At 44.1% G+C, this 13,587-nt stretch overlaps 9 protein-coding genes across 9 annotated transcripts; 4 read left to right on the top strand and 5 right to left on the bottom strand.

Moving 5' to 3' along the window:
• Positions 1 to 420: 420 nt before the first annotated feature.
• On the bottom strand, positions 421 to 1,730 carry LOC120444273. The gene has a single exon (XM_039623787.2). It carries the CDS (start codon positions 1,363 to 1,365, stop codon positions 772 to 774), a length of 594 nt encoding a protein of 197 aa, XP_039479721.1. The 5' UTR covers positions 1,366 to 1,730; the 3' UTR covers positions 421 to 771.
• A 540-nt stretch (positions 1,731 to 2,270) lies between these two features.
• On the top strand, positions 2,271 to 4,430 carry LOC120444274. Its single transcript, XM_039623788.2, has 2 exons — positions 2,271 to 2,806; positions 2,871 to 4,430. The coding sequence occupies exon 2, from the start codon at positions 3,963 to 3,965 to the stop codon at positions 4,428 to 4,430; it is 468 nt and encodes a 155-aa protein (XP_039479722.1). The 5' UTR covers positions 2,271 to 2,806; positions 2,871 to 3,962.
• A 5-nt stretch (positions 4,431 to 4,435) lies between these two features.
• LOC120444275 lies at positions 4,436 to 5,490 on the top strand. The gene is made up of 2 exons (XM_039623789.1): positions 4,436 to 4,577; positions 4,640 to 5,490. The coding sequence occupies exon 2, from the start codon at positions 4,648 to 4,650 to the stop codon at positions 5,110 to 5,112; it is 465 nt and encodes a 154-aa protein (XP_039479723.1). The 5' UTR covers positions 4,436 to 4,577; positions 4,640 to 4,647; the 3' UTR covers positions 5,113 to 5,490.
• A 159-nt stretch (positions 5,491 to 5,649) lies between these two features.
• On the top strand, positions 5,650 to 6,488 carry LOC120444272. The gene has a single exon (XM_039623786.1). It carries the CDS (start codon positions 5,825 to 5,827, stop codon positions 6,449 to 6,451), a length of 627 nt encoding a protein of 208 aa, XP_039479720.1. The 5' UTR covers positions 5,650 to 5,824; the 3' UTR covers positions 6,452 to 6,488.
• Positions 6,393 to 7,942, bottom strand: LOC120444267 (GPI mannosyltransferase 1). Its single transcript, XM_039623780.2, has one exon. It carries the CDS (start codon positions 7,940 to 7,942, stop codon positions 6,542 to 6,544), a length of 1,401 nt encoding a protein of 466 aa, XP_039479714.1. The 3' UTR covers positions 6,393 to 6,541.
• LOC120444279 lies at positions 7,933 to 8,162 on the bottom strand. Its single transcript, XM_039623795.2, has one exon. It carries the CDS (start codon positions 8,160 to 8,162, stop codon positions 7,965 to 7,967), a length of 198 nt encoding a protein of 65 aa, XP_039479729.1. The 3' UTR covers positions 7,933 to 7,964.
• Positions 7,933 to 8,425, bottom strand: LOC120444277. Its single transcript, XM_044005773.1, has one exon. It carries the CDS (start codon positions 8,423 to 8,425, stop codon positions 8,171 to 8,173), a length of 255 nt encoding a protein of 84 aa, XP_043861708.1. The 3' UTR covers positions 7,933 to 8,170.
• Positions 8,293 to 8,983, bottom strand: LOC120444278 (cx9C motif-containing protein 4). The gene is made up of 3 exons (XM_039623794.1): positions 8,709 to 8,983; positions 8,491 to 8,647; positions 8,293 to 8,434 (listed from the first exon to the last, which is right to left on the bottom strand). Exons 1-3 carry the CDS (start codon positions 8,770 to 8,772, stop codon positions 8,425 to 8,427), a joined length of 231 nt encoding a protein of 76 aa, XP_039479728.1. The 5' UTR covers positions 8,773 to 8,983; the 3' UTR covers positions 8,293 to 8,424.
• Positions 8,984 to 9,083: 100 nt separating this feature from the next.
• On the top strand, positions 9,084 to 10,562 carry LOC120444271 (dr1-associated corepressor). Its single transcript, XM_039623785.2, has 2 exons — positions 9,084 to 9,249; positions 9,460 to 10,562. The coding sequence occupies exons 1-2, from the start codon at positions 9,208 to 9,210 to the stop codon at positions 10,444 to 10,446; spliced, it is 1,029 nt and encodes a 342-aa protein (XP_039479719.1). The 5' UTR covers positions 9,084 to 9,207; the 3' UTR covers positions 10,447 to 10,562.
• Positions 10,563 to 13,587: the final 3,025 nt, after the last annotated feature.

Genomic DNA, 13,587 nt, shown 5'->3' with positions numbered 1-13,587 from the left:
TCGTAATTCGGCGATGAATTGCTTGCTTTGTATGCCAATGTCAACAGTCAACTCGAAAAAAAAATCCCCGGGAATTGTTATTCGGCACCTATAGAAAAGCGAAATTTATTTAATTAATCAGTATCAGTATCATCCGTGTCGGCGAGCGTCGGGTGCTTTTTCCGGTGACAATGAAAATGGGTCAGTGTCCATTGCATCAGCATCACGGTGAATAACAGGCGGTTCTAAGAAGTTGTGAATGGTACGATTTGACCGCAGATAGTGGAGTACTCGTTATGCTGAGAAAAACACTTGTTTTATGGAATTTACTTATTGTCTGTGTAGTTCACCAAGCTGCGAAGAAAACGTAAGCTGCGTTTTCTTGAGGGGATTTTTTGTCCTTTTAGCAAGAAATAGAAAGAAAAGCGCTGCAAAAATAACTATTTAGACAAATACTTTTATTTTTTAATCAGATTATTCATTCGCGGAATGAAGTTCAGGCTTTGTTCACACTGCGCTATATTACGACTATGCATATACATATGTATATTTCCCTAATCAGTGGGTATGGTATTTTGTGAATAATAATGGATTTTTGGACTAGCGACGTGGCGGTTAATACTTGACATTGCTGAATGGATTGTGATGTTAAATATTTGTAGCAGTCGAAAGGCACATTAAGACTAAATGACTAAACAATTTTGAAGTCAATAGGAACCTTTGCGTTCGGCGGCAAGAGTTTCGGTGCATTAATCTTTGGCCTACGATGATGATATAGAGAGCTCCCGATTCTCAAATGCTCACGTTGATGGCATTCTTGATCACAATGTTACCAGCTCCGTGCTGGATCGTGAGATTGCTGTCGATCTCAATGCCACTGGACTGGCTATGACTTTGGCCAGCATCCGTGGGCTTGGGGTTTTTCGATCGAGAGCTGGGCTTTCTCTTGGCATCGCCGCTGAGATCCAGGGACTTGACCACCTTGAGCAGTCCATTGCAGCCCGTGTAGTCGACCACTTGCTGCGTGGAACTGCTGCCCAGGTAGATGCGCCCATCATTGCCCATGTACTTCAGGGATCCGCTATTGCTCTGGATCTTCAATCTGGTGCTGTTGCCGATTATTTGCAGACTCCCGGAGTTGTTCACAATCCGTATCCGGTTGCCATTGCCGATGATCCGCAGATCGCGTGAGTTGTTCTCGATGCGGTACTCCTTGCAGTTGCCCACCAGATCCTTGCTGGCATAGACGGTTGCTTCCGGCGGCGTGGAACTCCTCTTGCTCTTATTGGGGGATTTACCCGACGCTTGCTCTTTCTGGCAAGTGGAGCACTCGTCATCGTCATACGAATCGCTCGCCGAATCGGTTTCTATCACACGAACGCCCATTTTCGGTGTGAATTACCGACGATTTCGTTTCTTTCCGCTGCTAATCACTCGTAAAAATCACCGTCCAGTCCGTCGGTTAGCTCATTCTCCAATTCTTTGTCCACGACTATCACTATCTCTATCTCTGTTTGTGTGTCTTCTCTGTCGATGGGGGAACACTCCGAACGATGAGCAATCCGTCGGATGTCAACGCAGATGGCTAAGGTCAAAGATATCCAATTGTGTGTGCTGGGGGGATCGTCTGCTTCCGCCAGGGGAACTCCCTCGGTTTTTTGAACTTTTATTGTGGATTGAGTGGGGTGATTTGAGGTATCGCTCTCGCCGTGTTTACTGCACACTGGCACATTGGCTATTGAACGCTAATGCCGCTCGGGAACCGCTTTTATATCCGCCGGAGAGTTTTGCTAGCGCCGGGGCTTTTTTATTTTGCCCGAGGGCCGGCGAGAAAATCACCTCGTAGGCATGAGAGTCGCGCTTTTTGAGGCACTTTGCCAGCTGGGGAGACCTTTGATAGGGGCGCTGATTTTATTTGGCATGAATAATGACCACCTGTTGGGCCCTCGTAATGGGCTCGTCCATTTACTACCATCTGCTATCACAAATGTCGTGCGTACAGTGAAATAAATTGTAATAAAGTTTAAAAAATTATTTACTTAACAGCACCAGTAAATCGGAATATCAGCCCTATACTTATGTGTTTTATTGTCTCTCCCAAGTCTAGTTTCTAATAGTAATGAGTGTCATTCGGGTCTTTACTAATCAAATACAAATTTTTGCTTTGTTACGCATTGTAACTTTTTGGCGTGTAGTCTGTTATCAGCTTATGCAGCACAGCGTAACTTTAATGGGGATTTTTGCTAGCTTCTCTTATCATTTTTAAGACCACTGATATAGTTGCTGATTTCCATTTTGGGGGTCGTAAACGCAGAGCACAAAAACCGAGCCAAAGAAAAAAGGGGTAATAACCGACGATAAGATGATAAAGTTTTTCGCACTAGAAATTGATAAATATTTACCCGGTTGTCAAGTGAGATCTGTGAAACGGAGGCAATCATTTCCTACACGCCTCACGAGCCTGTTTGTTTACAATCAGAAAAATCTTACCCGCAATTTACTCAACTGATTTACTGCACATATATACATAAATGTATACTTATATTTCCCGAAAGCTGCCGATTCGAGTCGTCTTTTCTCGATCTTGGCACTACCAACAGCGATCGATTCAAGCTGAGCTCTCAGTTCAAGTGGCCAGCTCAGTCGATTGGGTTGTCTGGCGGAGGCAGCACACCTCGATGTGGAAAGCATATGTATCTGGATCGCCAGTTGGATAAACACGCTATAATCTAAACAGTTGGCACCATGTTTACGCGTGCGGGGAAAGCACCGAAGCCATAGGGCAGCAAGTGAAAGGGGCGCACTTCCGAGAGTATTTATTTTCAAGGTGCATTCACTGTTGACAAATCAATTATCTATCGCGGAAAATTATAAAATGATTTATTTGCCAGATCGCCATTTTGGGGGCAGTAAACGGGGACTTTTCTGCAGCTATCTCAAGTGTGCTCGCTCGCTCGTCAAGCAATTTGAAGTTCAATAAAAGCAATAATATTTGAAGCCTTGTTAGGTACGAAGGCGTTATAACGCCAAATCGTGTGTGTTATCAGATATGCCACGGCGCAGTTACAACGCACACAGAAGTGGAGAAATGGTGCTAGCCCAAAACAAAAAACCCCCCCATATAACATAACACATAACCCATCCAAACTGTTACCACCTGCAGCTACTATCTAGCACGCGTTTAATACCGCCACTAAAGCCCCGTCGACGAAAAAATCACCGATGCCAGATGTTTTATCTTGTATCTAGATCAGATCGAGGCGTTCCTTTGTTGTTTTTCGTGTTCGGGGTCGAAATATGTGAACGATATGTACACGCGTTCTGACAGATAATTAAACCATTTTGATGGGGCATTAAAATGAATCTATATTGCAAAAGCGTCAAATGAAGAGATAATGAATTATTTATAATGGGACATTTTTAGTTATCCAATTTAGAAAATTCATTTTCAATCTAATTATTCCTAAAAATAAACACCAAAAATGTACAACTGCTAAATAGTTAACTTTTCTCATAGCCGAAGTAAATATTAAAAGGTAGGTCCACTCCAAATATTTATCTTACTGTTCGTAAATTGCCATTCACGACGTTTTACATTAAAATCATTTTGCATTATTATATTTTATAAATATTTATTGCTTACAAGTTCGTTACAAAAACAATATTACTCCGAAATCGAATGTTTTAACTACATTAATCAATATTCTTTCTAATATAAAAACGAAAATAAATATAGTGTACAGCGATCTTGAAACGTAACTAAGCGCACCCTTAAGGTCCACTTTAACATAACATATGTACGTTACTAACCATTCAAAGTTTGTTATAAACAAAAAAGGTCATCTCTATTTAAAAGCTATAAATGTGAGCTTTTCTTGTGGTTTATTTCATAAGTAAACAAATAAAAACGTTTCCCACAATGAAATCGTACTTCATTATAATTTAATCACATTAGTCAATCGGAAGTAAAAATTCAAACTAACATGAGTAAAAACTCGAATGTTTTGACCATCGGAACTGAGAGCACTGAAGTTTTAAAAGAACCAGCGAATCCAACGATTCCTAAACAGTTTTGTGGGACGGATTTAGAAAAGCATTTGCAGAAAATTCTACTTAATGGCGCTAAACCATTGACATATATTTATAATGAACAATCAGTCCAATCATTTTCGGCGAAGGAAATTAAGAAAAACGGGTACTACTACGAGTTCGGTCCGGGAGATAAGATAAATGGATGGATGTGTAGAGGTACCACTTTCGAACCCAAGGGTATTCTACTCCGACTTAAGAATGTAATCAGCAAGGAGCACTGGATATCTGATAATGTGGCTAAGTATCCAAAGGATTCAAGAGACTTTATAATCGAGACTACATTCAACGCTTTGGACGAGGAAACATCAGATATTTACTCGTATTTGTGTTATCTAAATGAAACTTCCAAGAGGAGGTGAACTTTATAACATATATGTATCATTTGCCATTCACCCCCTTATAAACAAAACAAGCGCCATCACTAATTCAGAGCTTTTGGGGGAACTTTCCCACGAAATGATTTCAACTGCTCTCAACGCAAACGGACAACAATAAGACTAAACCAGGTGAGCTGAAACAGTTTAAGATAAGCTAAGATATTCCACTTACGTATCTAAGTATCTTTCAGAACCTAAAATGACATCCACAAGCGACGTTTTGAATATTGGAAATGACACAGAAGACTTATATTACAAATTGCCGAAAACCAGCAACCCAAAGGCATATTTTGAGTTCGAGTTTGAGAACCACATGCAAAAATTACTGCTAAACGGCGAAAAACCAAAGAAGCTGAATGAAAATTCCATCGAAAGATTTGAAGCAACTGAGATAATGAAAAGTGGCAAACAATACTACGAGTTCATTCCTGGAGGATGCGAAAATAGAGTAATCATAAGTGGGCGTTCTTTTCTACCCAAGGACATGCTCTTTCGGATGAAAAGAAAAATCGGCAAAGAACACTGGGTTAACGATAATGTGATTCAGTACAAAAAGAATTCAATGTGTCACATACAGGGTATCGTTTCTGACTGCTTACAGGAAGAGTGCATCGAAATCTACCAATATCTGTCGTATCTGAGACAAAATTCTAACAAAAAGTAAAATAAACATATAAATATAAAGTTAATCGTAACACATTCTAGTTAGTTTTAAGTACTGGAAGTGAGAGCGGAGATTTATAAGCTTTAAACTAAACGAAAATAAAGGACCCAAGGTTCATAATAATTGGAAAATATTTGTTTTTCTTTACCATTCTTAGGTGAATATAAAAAATAAAAGTGACGAATGCCCCAGCTATTGATATTTTAACAAATGATGAATCAGTTTACTAGAATTTCGGTAACCGCATTGACTATGAGAAATTTTTTGTGAAATACTTTCAGAACTATGGAAAATGAAGTTGATAGTAATAGGAGTAATTCAAGCTGGAAGACAAAGAGAGTGCAAAACTATTTAATTATACTAAGTTCCTCAGCGAAACGAATAACTTAATTCTATTCATATTCCTATTACTAAAAAAAAAACGATTTATTATGCGATTTAAAAATCTGAAATATGTGAAATAAAACTGTATATATCAGAAGGTCCACTCTAATCGAAAAACATATGAGTGCCATTCCCTGGAACTCAATTCTAACCAAGCTCACCACTAATTCCGTGCTTTGCTTGTGAACTTTTGTATTGTGAAATACAAATGTATTTCGATACTTTACAAAACCATCCACATATTTAACGAGTGGCTTTTGGCCATCACAATTCAGTATTGGCATAGACGTCAAAAGGAAGACCTTACGAAACTCACAAAATTATAACCATGGAAGCAGAAGCTCACGAAAGTAGTCCATCCTTATCTGCAAATACAAGTGATTCATCAAAAGTGCCTGTGCTCAAGATATCCGGAAGGGGCCCGTCAGAATGGAATACACCTCGCACTAGGGGGAAAAAGAAGACCCCGGTAGTTTTGGAAGAACCTAAAGTGAATCCGCACACATTTCCAGCGATATTGAGCAGGATTCTACTGAAGACCGATGTTCCACCTGTCGCTCCACCGAAATTAAATCCGGACGACGGCACGCAGTACCTTTGCTTCCTGTGCCTCGAGAAGCCGGAGAGTCGAAAGCGCGTCTATCACATGTTCATAACGACTGGAAAGGAACTGGGAAGGGACTACGACCACACGAGGAAACTGTACGAGAATCGCAAGGAGTTCAAATATACCAATAACATATCCGTGGAAACGGTCTGTGCACGGGCATTGTACCGCCGAGTTCAAAAGAAGTTCACTGATGTGCAGTGGAACAAGCACGGAAACGTTTTTGAGACTGACATGATCGGACACAGTGATACCTGGGGTGTTTCTCAACGAGTTTATGCTATGCGTATCGAGGAGCACGAACGACTATTTAATTACATTAAGTTTCTAAACTCAACGAAGAGCTAATTACAATTTACGAGTTTAGTTTTACACTAGTACCAAATGTGATATCTTGTTCTTTTTTAATATTAAATCGCTTACTTGCGGATTGTTTGATTACAGTAACTTTCTGTAGCTTATCTTAAACTGAGTGAACCCGTAGTGACTCAAAAGCTGCTCCAAAATGTATCCGTTGGAGGCGAAAAACACGGCTCCTTGCAGTCCAATCCAGTAGAAGGTGTTCCATGTGTGGAACTCCAGCAAATAGGCCGGCAGCAGCCACAGAGCCTGAGCAAACAGCCAAAGGAACAGGAGACTGAAGCACCTTCTCCACGACAGCATCTTAAAGTTGTTTAAACAGAGCGGAAGAATGGCCAAGTACCAAATGAAGTACTGAGAGGTAACCACCGAGTTGTATGTGACAATGACAAAGGCCACGGCAAAGATGCAGAATGGCAGCGTCTGGCGGAACTGGCCGAAGCTCAGGCTTAAGTAGAGGATGAGCACGAACTGCGGAGCCAGCACTAGAGTCTTCAGGATCGCAGAAGGTTCCGCCACACTCGACGCACTGCCCAGGTACTGTAGAAGGAACTGCAGCGAGAAGTTGTGTCGCGGGTCCTTGCGTACAAAGTGGTACAGGTACGCTTCGTATATGTATTCCCAACCGTACATTGAGTAGAAGGTCCAAGTGAAGGCCACTAGGCTTATCAATGTTCCACTTATCAGGCACAATTGTTGCTTGTTGGGTCGCAGGATTTGGCACAGGAAGTCGAGTGGAGTTTGTGTCAGCCGCGTTGATAGCGATAAATAGTAGGCCAAACTGAACAGCAACGGATACAGACGGAGATGAATCACAAGTCCGTGAGCCAAGCCCGCTCCGAATATAAGCCAGTAGCTCCTGGCATCGTTGTGCTCCGATTTTAACAGCAGGTATATAGTTAGTATCACGAAGAAGCTCGAGAAGCAGTCGCCGCTCCCACGGGTAGATATGACAGCCGTCAGTGGATTGTAAAGCCAAAAGCAGGCAGCGGCGCGAGCCAAGTTCTCGGGATGACTCCGCTCATCCAGGGCATCCAGAGATTGGTCCGATTCCCGTGGCCTGTTGAACTTGCTGAGCAGATGTTGTACGGTCTTCTGGTACTGACTCTTGATTTCCATGTGCACCAGGCGGTAAATAAGTGTGGCGATGAGCAGATCGAATGTGGCATACAGTAGCTTACCCCACGCCGGGTGAAGAAGGATGTTTAAGGTCTGCAAATATGCCATTATAGGGCTATACCGGTAAGTGTGTCTGGCGAAGGGAGTGTCCCCAGCCAGAACTTGACGGGCTCCATCTGTTACCACCTTGTAGTCTATATCCGTGTAGGGCACGGCGGATTGACTATCATGTATTTGTCCGTAGCAAATTAAAGCTATTCGCAGCAGGGCGGATATTAGGAGATGGGTCCGAAAGCTAGTGTAAAGGATGCGGCGACCCAGTCGCTGCCATCCAGTGGACGCAGCCTTTGTTTGAGTCATTGTTTTTATTGTTTACGTTTGTCTAGAGCTTGGTCTTCATTTCCAAAGCGGTCTTGCGGATACAGCTAAGGAACTCCTTGAACTCGGTGTCGCAGATTTTGTGCTGCACGTTTAGATCCCGCGACACGCAAACCGCATACGCAGTGGCTTTGTCCGCGCACTTGCTCAGCAGAATTGGATAGTTGCGGATCCTTTGGTTTGCTTTGCGCACCGATTCCATGCCTCAGCTCAGCGCTTGTGAGGCGGCACTTTGGTCTCCGGCGGCGGCAGAGGATCGGCAATAAAGCAGTCGTACAGGGGCTTGGAGAAAAATATCAGCAATGAGCCGGTAAGGAAGGAGATCTGGAATAGGCGTGGGTTCCGCTGAATCCACGAGCGTTTGGGAAGCACAGCGGTGCGCCTGCGCTGATTTGCCTGCTGTTGCTCCTTTTTGTCTAGCAAGTCTTGAATTTCCTTCGGAGGCCTATACTGCGGTGTGGACATTATTTGTTCCTGCCAAATAAGTTGGTTATAATGTATATGGAATAGTAAAGATGGCTAGAACTTACGACTTGCCAGTCGGGTTCTTTGGCTTGGATGCGTCTGGTAGGTAGGTCTTCTCAAGATCAATTCCACTGCAGCAAAGCGATTCCTTATGCCACTTTAGACAGCACTGGCGCATTGCCTCCAGGACATCCAAGCACTTGTCCTCCTGGTAGTGATTCTCTGTAATCGAGTGCAAGTCAGCTTACATAACCATGGAAATGAAGTCACCGGCGGTGCTTACTGGTCAGACAGGCTTGTATGCGGCAGGCGTTGGCTTTGCAGGGATCCTTGCGCGTGTCAGACATGTAATCCTGCCCTAAATTCCTACGATTTTAAATCGCTCTTCCAATGTGTGAAAAATACTTGACAAGTGTGCTGCTTCTTCCTCTTGGCGGTTCTGGTTATTCACAGTGGGCAAACAAGGCTGCCAGATTGCGCGACGGTCAGCTGTGTAGAGCGTTTGAAAACTTAATATATAAAAGCAAAATAAATAACTATTGCATAAATAACAACAAATAGAATTAACATCACTTCTAATTTAGAGAAACTTTTTACTCTTTTAAAATTCAATTTTTATTATCTGCAGGTTCCCTGTGAATACCCCGCCTGCTGCGAGAGCAACTGCCAATCACCCATCGACGCCGACAGTTGGGCACCAAGGAACTGTTCTTGTGTGAAAAACACACACACATTTGTTTTATTTCGCTAGGACTCTTGACGATTACTTCACAACTCGGAAAATGCCATCGAAAAAGAAAAAATACAACGCGCGCTTTCCGGCGGTAAGTGGAAACACCCAGTTGGCGGCAGGAAAACCACCGCTATTTGGCGGCCATGAACGCCGAAGATGGGTTATCAGTTTTCGTGCATGTGTACATACATATGTACATACACGCCTCGCATAATCAAAGGCTCAAAAAATAAAGTAGAAGAAGAAGCAACCCGGTGCGAGATTATAATGTTTCCAAACCAATACTATATACTCCATGCAGGGGCGCATCAAGAAGATCATGCAGAGCGACGAGGAAATCGGGAAGGTGGCCCAGGCGGTGCCCGTTATCATCTCACGCACGCTGGAGCTCTTCGTGGAATCGCTGCTGACCAAGACGCTGCGCATCACGAATGCGCGCAACGCCAAGACGCTATCGCCATCGCACATGAGGCAGTGCATCGTGTCCGAGAAGCGCTTTGACTTCCTCAAGGAGCTGGTCCGCAACATACCCGACATCAGTGTGGCCGAGGAGGCCGCCTACAACGAGGACGATGTGTTGCGCAGCTCGCCAGAGGATCAGTATCCAGATTCAGACACGCCATATGATCTTAGCCTGCCATCGACGTCAATGCGCTCGCAGGCGAACGGAACAGCTGCCTACATGCGCTCCATGAGTCTGAACAACGGAGCCGGATCAGGCGTAGGAGCCGCCACTAAGCGGCAACTTCAGTCGCAGCACTCCACCCATCAAACTCCCACCACCAGCACCACCCTGCCCGCCAAGCTGGCCCGCTCCGAGTCCACGCCGGCCTACACGCCTCGCGGCAGGCCGCCCAATTACCTCAAGAAACAGTCGGTGCAGCTCGACACTGCCATACCTGCCCCGATCTGCAACTACGAACTCAGCAAGCCCTTCGTCAAGATCGACTACAGCCACGTACAGATGCAGATGCCAACGGCGAACCTGTGCACACCGGACGCCTCTGATTCTGGGTCAGGATCGGGCGCCGGGTCTGGGGCTTTTAACTTCGACATAGCTGCTCCGGTGATCAATATCGATCTGACGAATATCGTGGCCGCTGGAGCAGCTGGCAGTCGTGTGCCCCCCACCTCTATTGGTTTCCCAGCGGCCTCGCCGGGGGATAACAACAATGTGAACCAAATGGCTGGAAAGAGCAGCGCTCCCATCATTCCAAAGGCCACCGCGGCATCAGCGACCCCCACTGAAACCGTTTTCGAATTAGACGAAGACTATGACAATATTTGATTAGGATCTATGTGAATGCGCTTTTAAATTATTGATACATTAATATGTACTCTAGGCCTAAGAAATCACAATAACAATTTTTTGCAAAATAAAGACCATGCTGGATTTTAAGCTGACGCAATGTACACTAATTTAAATATAAAGAGTAAATTGCTACATTTTAGCAGATAATTGGCATATATGCTGTATAATTTACATACGATAAGCGGGGTAGAGTGCTATTAAATCATTTTATCTCTTAGTTTGATGTACTAAACCAGGCTTACTATTATTGAATGTTTTTTGGCATTTATCGAGGGCAAAGAAAATCCAGTGGAAAGAGTCACCCTTTAAGTGGGCACATCTCTGCAAATGGAATTTAATCTGCCCGAGGAGAAGTTTATCAAGAAGGACATCACAAGCTTGGTGAAGCAGCGATATCGACTATCTACTGGATCAGGTGATAACGATTGCGATGAACCTATCCGTTTTATACAAACATGGAGTCGGAAAGTAGAAGCGTAGTCCGTCCTTAAAATGCCAGGTATCTCTTAGGAGTTTATAAAAATTATACTTTCTTCCCAAATGTCTTAATCTCCCACTTAAAGACTCCAATTGTTTGGAGTTTCCCACTAATACAATCATTACAATTACATTACTAGTAGCCCGGTAAAGAGGTCAAAGTATCGGGACCACAGGATCCCAGACTGTGCCCTACAAAATGTGACCTTTATTACCGTGTTTTGGTATTTATAAGCCTATACACATCATAATAATTATGACTTAATTTCGCCAGGGAACAGCGCTTAGTCATTGTGTAATCCTCGGTCACAGCCAATTACAATTGAATGCCTTTCAATCCCCTTTCGTCCAGCTGTTCTCCTCCAGCCTTTCGTTTATTCGCACACGCAATCTGGCAGCCACAATTGATATTAATTTGTGCCCGATGTGGGTCAAGCCACGATGTAGTCTCAACACCCCTCGTCCCAAGGATACCAAATTATATGGGAAAAGGACAAAACTGGCGAGCAGATGAGCCACATATCGCGTGGGAAAATCTTATTGCAAGCGAATACAATTACCCAACCGCTCCCAGTGAGCAAAGGTGCAGTTTTGAATTATATGCATTTTCATCCGTGGGCTTGGCACGCCAGATTAGGGTCAGCTATACTGCCGAATTATGATGAGCCAAGCCCAGGTGGAGATTTTGAATGGTAAACTCTCTTGGATTTAGCCGAATTCAGTGAATCCCCTGAAGAACTTCGGCTGGTCTAATCGAAGTCCGCCCAAAATTGGGGGAATCAGATCTGCACACCTGCATTTGTGGACTCTACGCTCTACGCTTTACGCTGTCCACCTGTCTTGAGTCATGGCGAGGAAAAAGAGGTTGGAAACAATAAAAACAACTTGCGGCGCGCCGCCAGTGCCAAGTTTTCATGTCCAAGGCGTATTTATGTCAACCGGAAGTAGGTTTACTGACCCACGTATACCCGTGTGGCCACCGTATGTCCAAGCCGTGGACTTCGGCTTTCTTCGTTTCTTCGTTTCTTCGTTCCTTGGTTTCTTCACCCAAAACCCGAGTGGTCAGTTGCCGTGGTGCTACACGGCGCAGGACGATGTATAAGAAGGTATTTGCCCACGGCGGATTAGTTTTTCTACGAACGGCGAGTGCAGTGCATCGGATCGATGCAAATGCGCGTTAAATTTTTTGGGTATTCAGTGATTCTTTTCAAAAGCTCTAAGTTCCTTATTTTTAAAACAAAAACTTTACAAGTAACGATGTATTAAAAATAAAATTAAAATCGAGAATAAATCGTTAATCGGATATATCGCTAACATTTCGCACTCCGTTCAAACGCCGTTGTGTTGTGAAAAAGCCCAAAACAATTAACTCGTAGATGTCTTTAGGAATTCCCCGACTTGTGACTCCGTGTGACTCCATTTTTTGCTGGACTTGTGGTGCGAGTTGTACCCCCGAAGGGGGCGGTGTTTGGGGGCTAACACGACATTAGCCAAGGATTTCTCCGGCACTGCCACTTAAAAGTCCCCCCCTCTAATGGGTTTTTTGGTTTGGGTGGTCTGTGTTTGCACACATACCTGTCTTTAGGCGTTATTGCTGCCATTGCCGTTGTTGTCTTGATGTTGCAAGTTGCAACAGTGCCCGGATGGCCAAGGAGTTCGTAGCTGCGGGCCAAGTGTTGTTGACTCCTAGCCGCCGCACAAGGCAACGCGGAATTTGTTGCGGTTTTGACCCTATTCCAAAGCCAAGGAAAGTGCAGTGTACTCGCCGAGGGTCTTTCACTCAGTCGAGTGCAGGAAAAGCGTCCTTTTGCCGAAGCCCTTCGCAATGTTTATAGAGGGAGAGACACCTTTCACGGAGTGATTAAGTGATCCTAATTTTTGGGCGTCGCATAACTTGTGTGTTTTAGAACATTCTTGGTAATAAAATATTTGAATAATGTTAGCTTTCAATACTAGTGGTTTCTGAAGCATACAAAACAGTTAAAGATGATTAAATTTTCAATACAATGTAAATAGGCGTAGTTTGAACTATAAAAGAAAGTTGTTATTAATACCTATCATTACGTACAATCGGATAAGTGTCCTGAAACGGCAACAAAGTGAAATGAGCGAAAGTGCTTCATTGCAAAATGAATGCGTGCATTCAATAGATACGAGTATACTACATACATAAGTGGCATTCAAGTTGTGAGGCATCCCGAAAAGTATGAGCAACTAGCGGGCTCAGCTCCTCCGTGGCAGGCGGTCCGGCGTGGAAGTACAAAAGTGTTCGAACATCGCGTGCCACAGACATACCAACAGGTGTCACAGCCTGCCAGGGGGGAAACGGGGAAAAGGGGGGAAGCAATCAAAAGTTGTCTAAGAGGCAGAAAGAGCTAAAAGAAAGAAGCACACGCCGCACAGATGAACACAACACAACATGCAAACGGCTTATGCAGCCGCTTAGCGAAGCGGCGAAATGCGGAAAACTCGCGGAAAAGTCGCGGCGAATTGGCGCCCCCGGTCGCTTTTCTTTTCGGCTTTTCAGTTCTCGCCCAGTCTCGATATCTCAGCGGGTCTGCGTGTGCAAACTGTTGTGGCACCAAGTGTGTGTGTGTAGTGTGTGTTGTGTGTGTGTGTGGCGGTGGGGCATTGTGTGCT

The sequence above is a fragment of the Drosophila santomea genome, chromosome 2R, assembly GCF_016746245.2.
Source record: "Drosophila santomea strain STO CAGO 1482 chromosome 2R, Prin_Dsan_1.1, whole genome shotgun sequence".
Classification (NCBI taxonomy): domain Eukaryota; kingdom Metazoa; phylum Arthropoda; class Insecta; order Diptera; family Drosophilidae; genus Drosophila; species Drosophila santomea.
Note: the sequence above shows the minus strand (reverse complement) of the source record. Positions and strands in the feature narration are given on the sequence as shown.

What these genes read in the sequence shown, in the direction of transcription:
- LOC120444273 (XM_039623787.2), bottom strand. Translation starts at nt 1,365, where the DNA reads ATGGGCGTTCGTGTGATAGAAACCGATTCGGCGAGCGATTCGTATGAC.
- LOC120444274 (XM_039623788.2), top strand. Translation starts at nt 3,963, where the DNA reads ATGAGTAAAAACTCGAATGTTTTGACCATCGGAACTGAGAGCACTGAA.
- LOC120444275 (XM_039623789.1), top strand. Translation starts at nt 4,648, where the DNA reads ATGACATCCACAAGCGACGTTTTGAATATTGGAAATGACACAGAAGAC.
- LOC120444272 (XM_039623786.1), top strand. Translation starts at nt 5,825, where the DNA reads ATGGAAGCAGAAGCTCACGAAAGTAGTCCATCCTTATCTGCAAATACA.
- LOC120444267 (XM_039623780.2), bottom strand. Translation starts at nt 7,942, where the DNA reads ATGACTCAAACAAAGGCTGCGTCCACTGGATGGCAGCGACTGGGTCGC.
- LOC120444279 (XM_039623795.2), bottom strand. Translation starts at nt 8,162, where the DNA reads ATGGAATCGGTGCGCAAAGCAAACCAAAGGATCCGCAACTATCCAATT.
- LOC120444277 (XM_044005773.1), bottom strand. Translation starts at nt 8,425, where the DNA reads ATGTCCACACCGCAGTATAGGCCTCCGAAGGAAATTCAAGACTTGCTA.
- LOC120444278 (XM_039623794.1), bottom strand. Translation starts at nt 8,772, where the DNA reads ATGTCTGACACGCGCAAGGATCCCTGCAAAGCCAACGCCTGCCGCATA. An exon ending in CATACAAGCCTGTCTGACCA is followed by an intron (nt 8,648 to 8,708) that starts GTAAGCACCGCC and finishes ACTCGATTACAG; the next exon opens with AGAATCACTACCAGGAGGAC.
- LOC120444271 (XM_039623785.2), top strand. Translation starts at nt 9,208, where the DNA reads ATGCCATCGAAAAAGAAAAAATACAACGCGCGCTTTCCGGCG. An exon ending in ACAACGCGCGCTTTCCGGCG is followed by an intron (nt 9,250 to 9,459) that starts GTAAGTGGAAAC and finishes TACTCCATGCAG; the next exon opens with GGGCGCATCAAGAAGATCAT.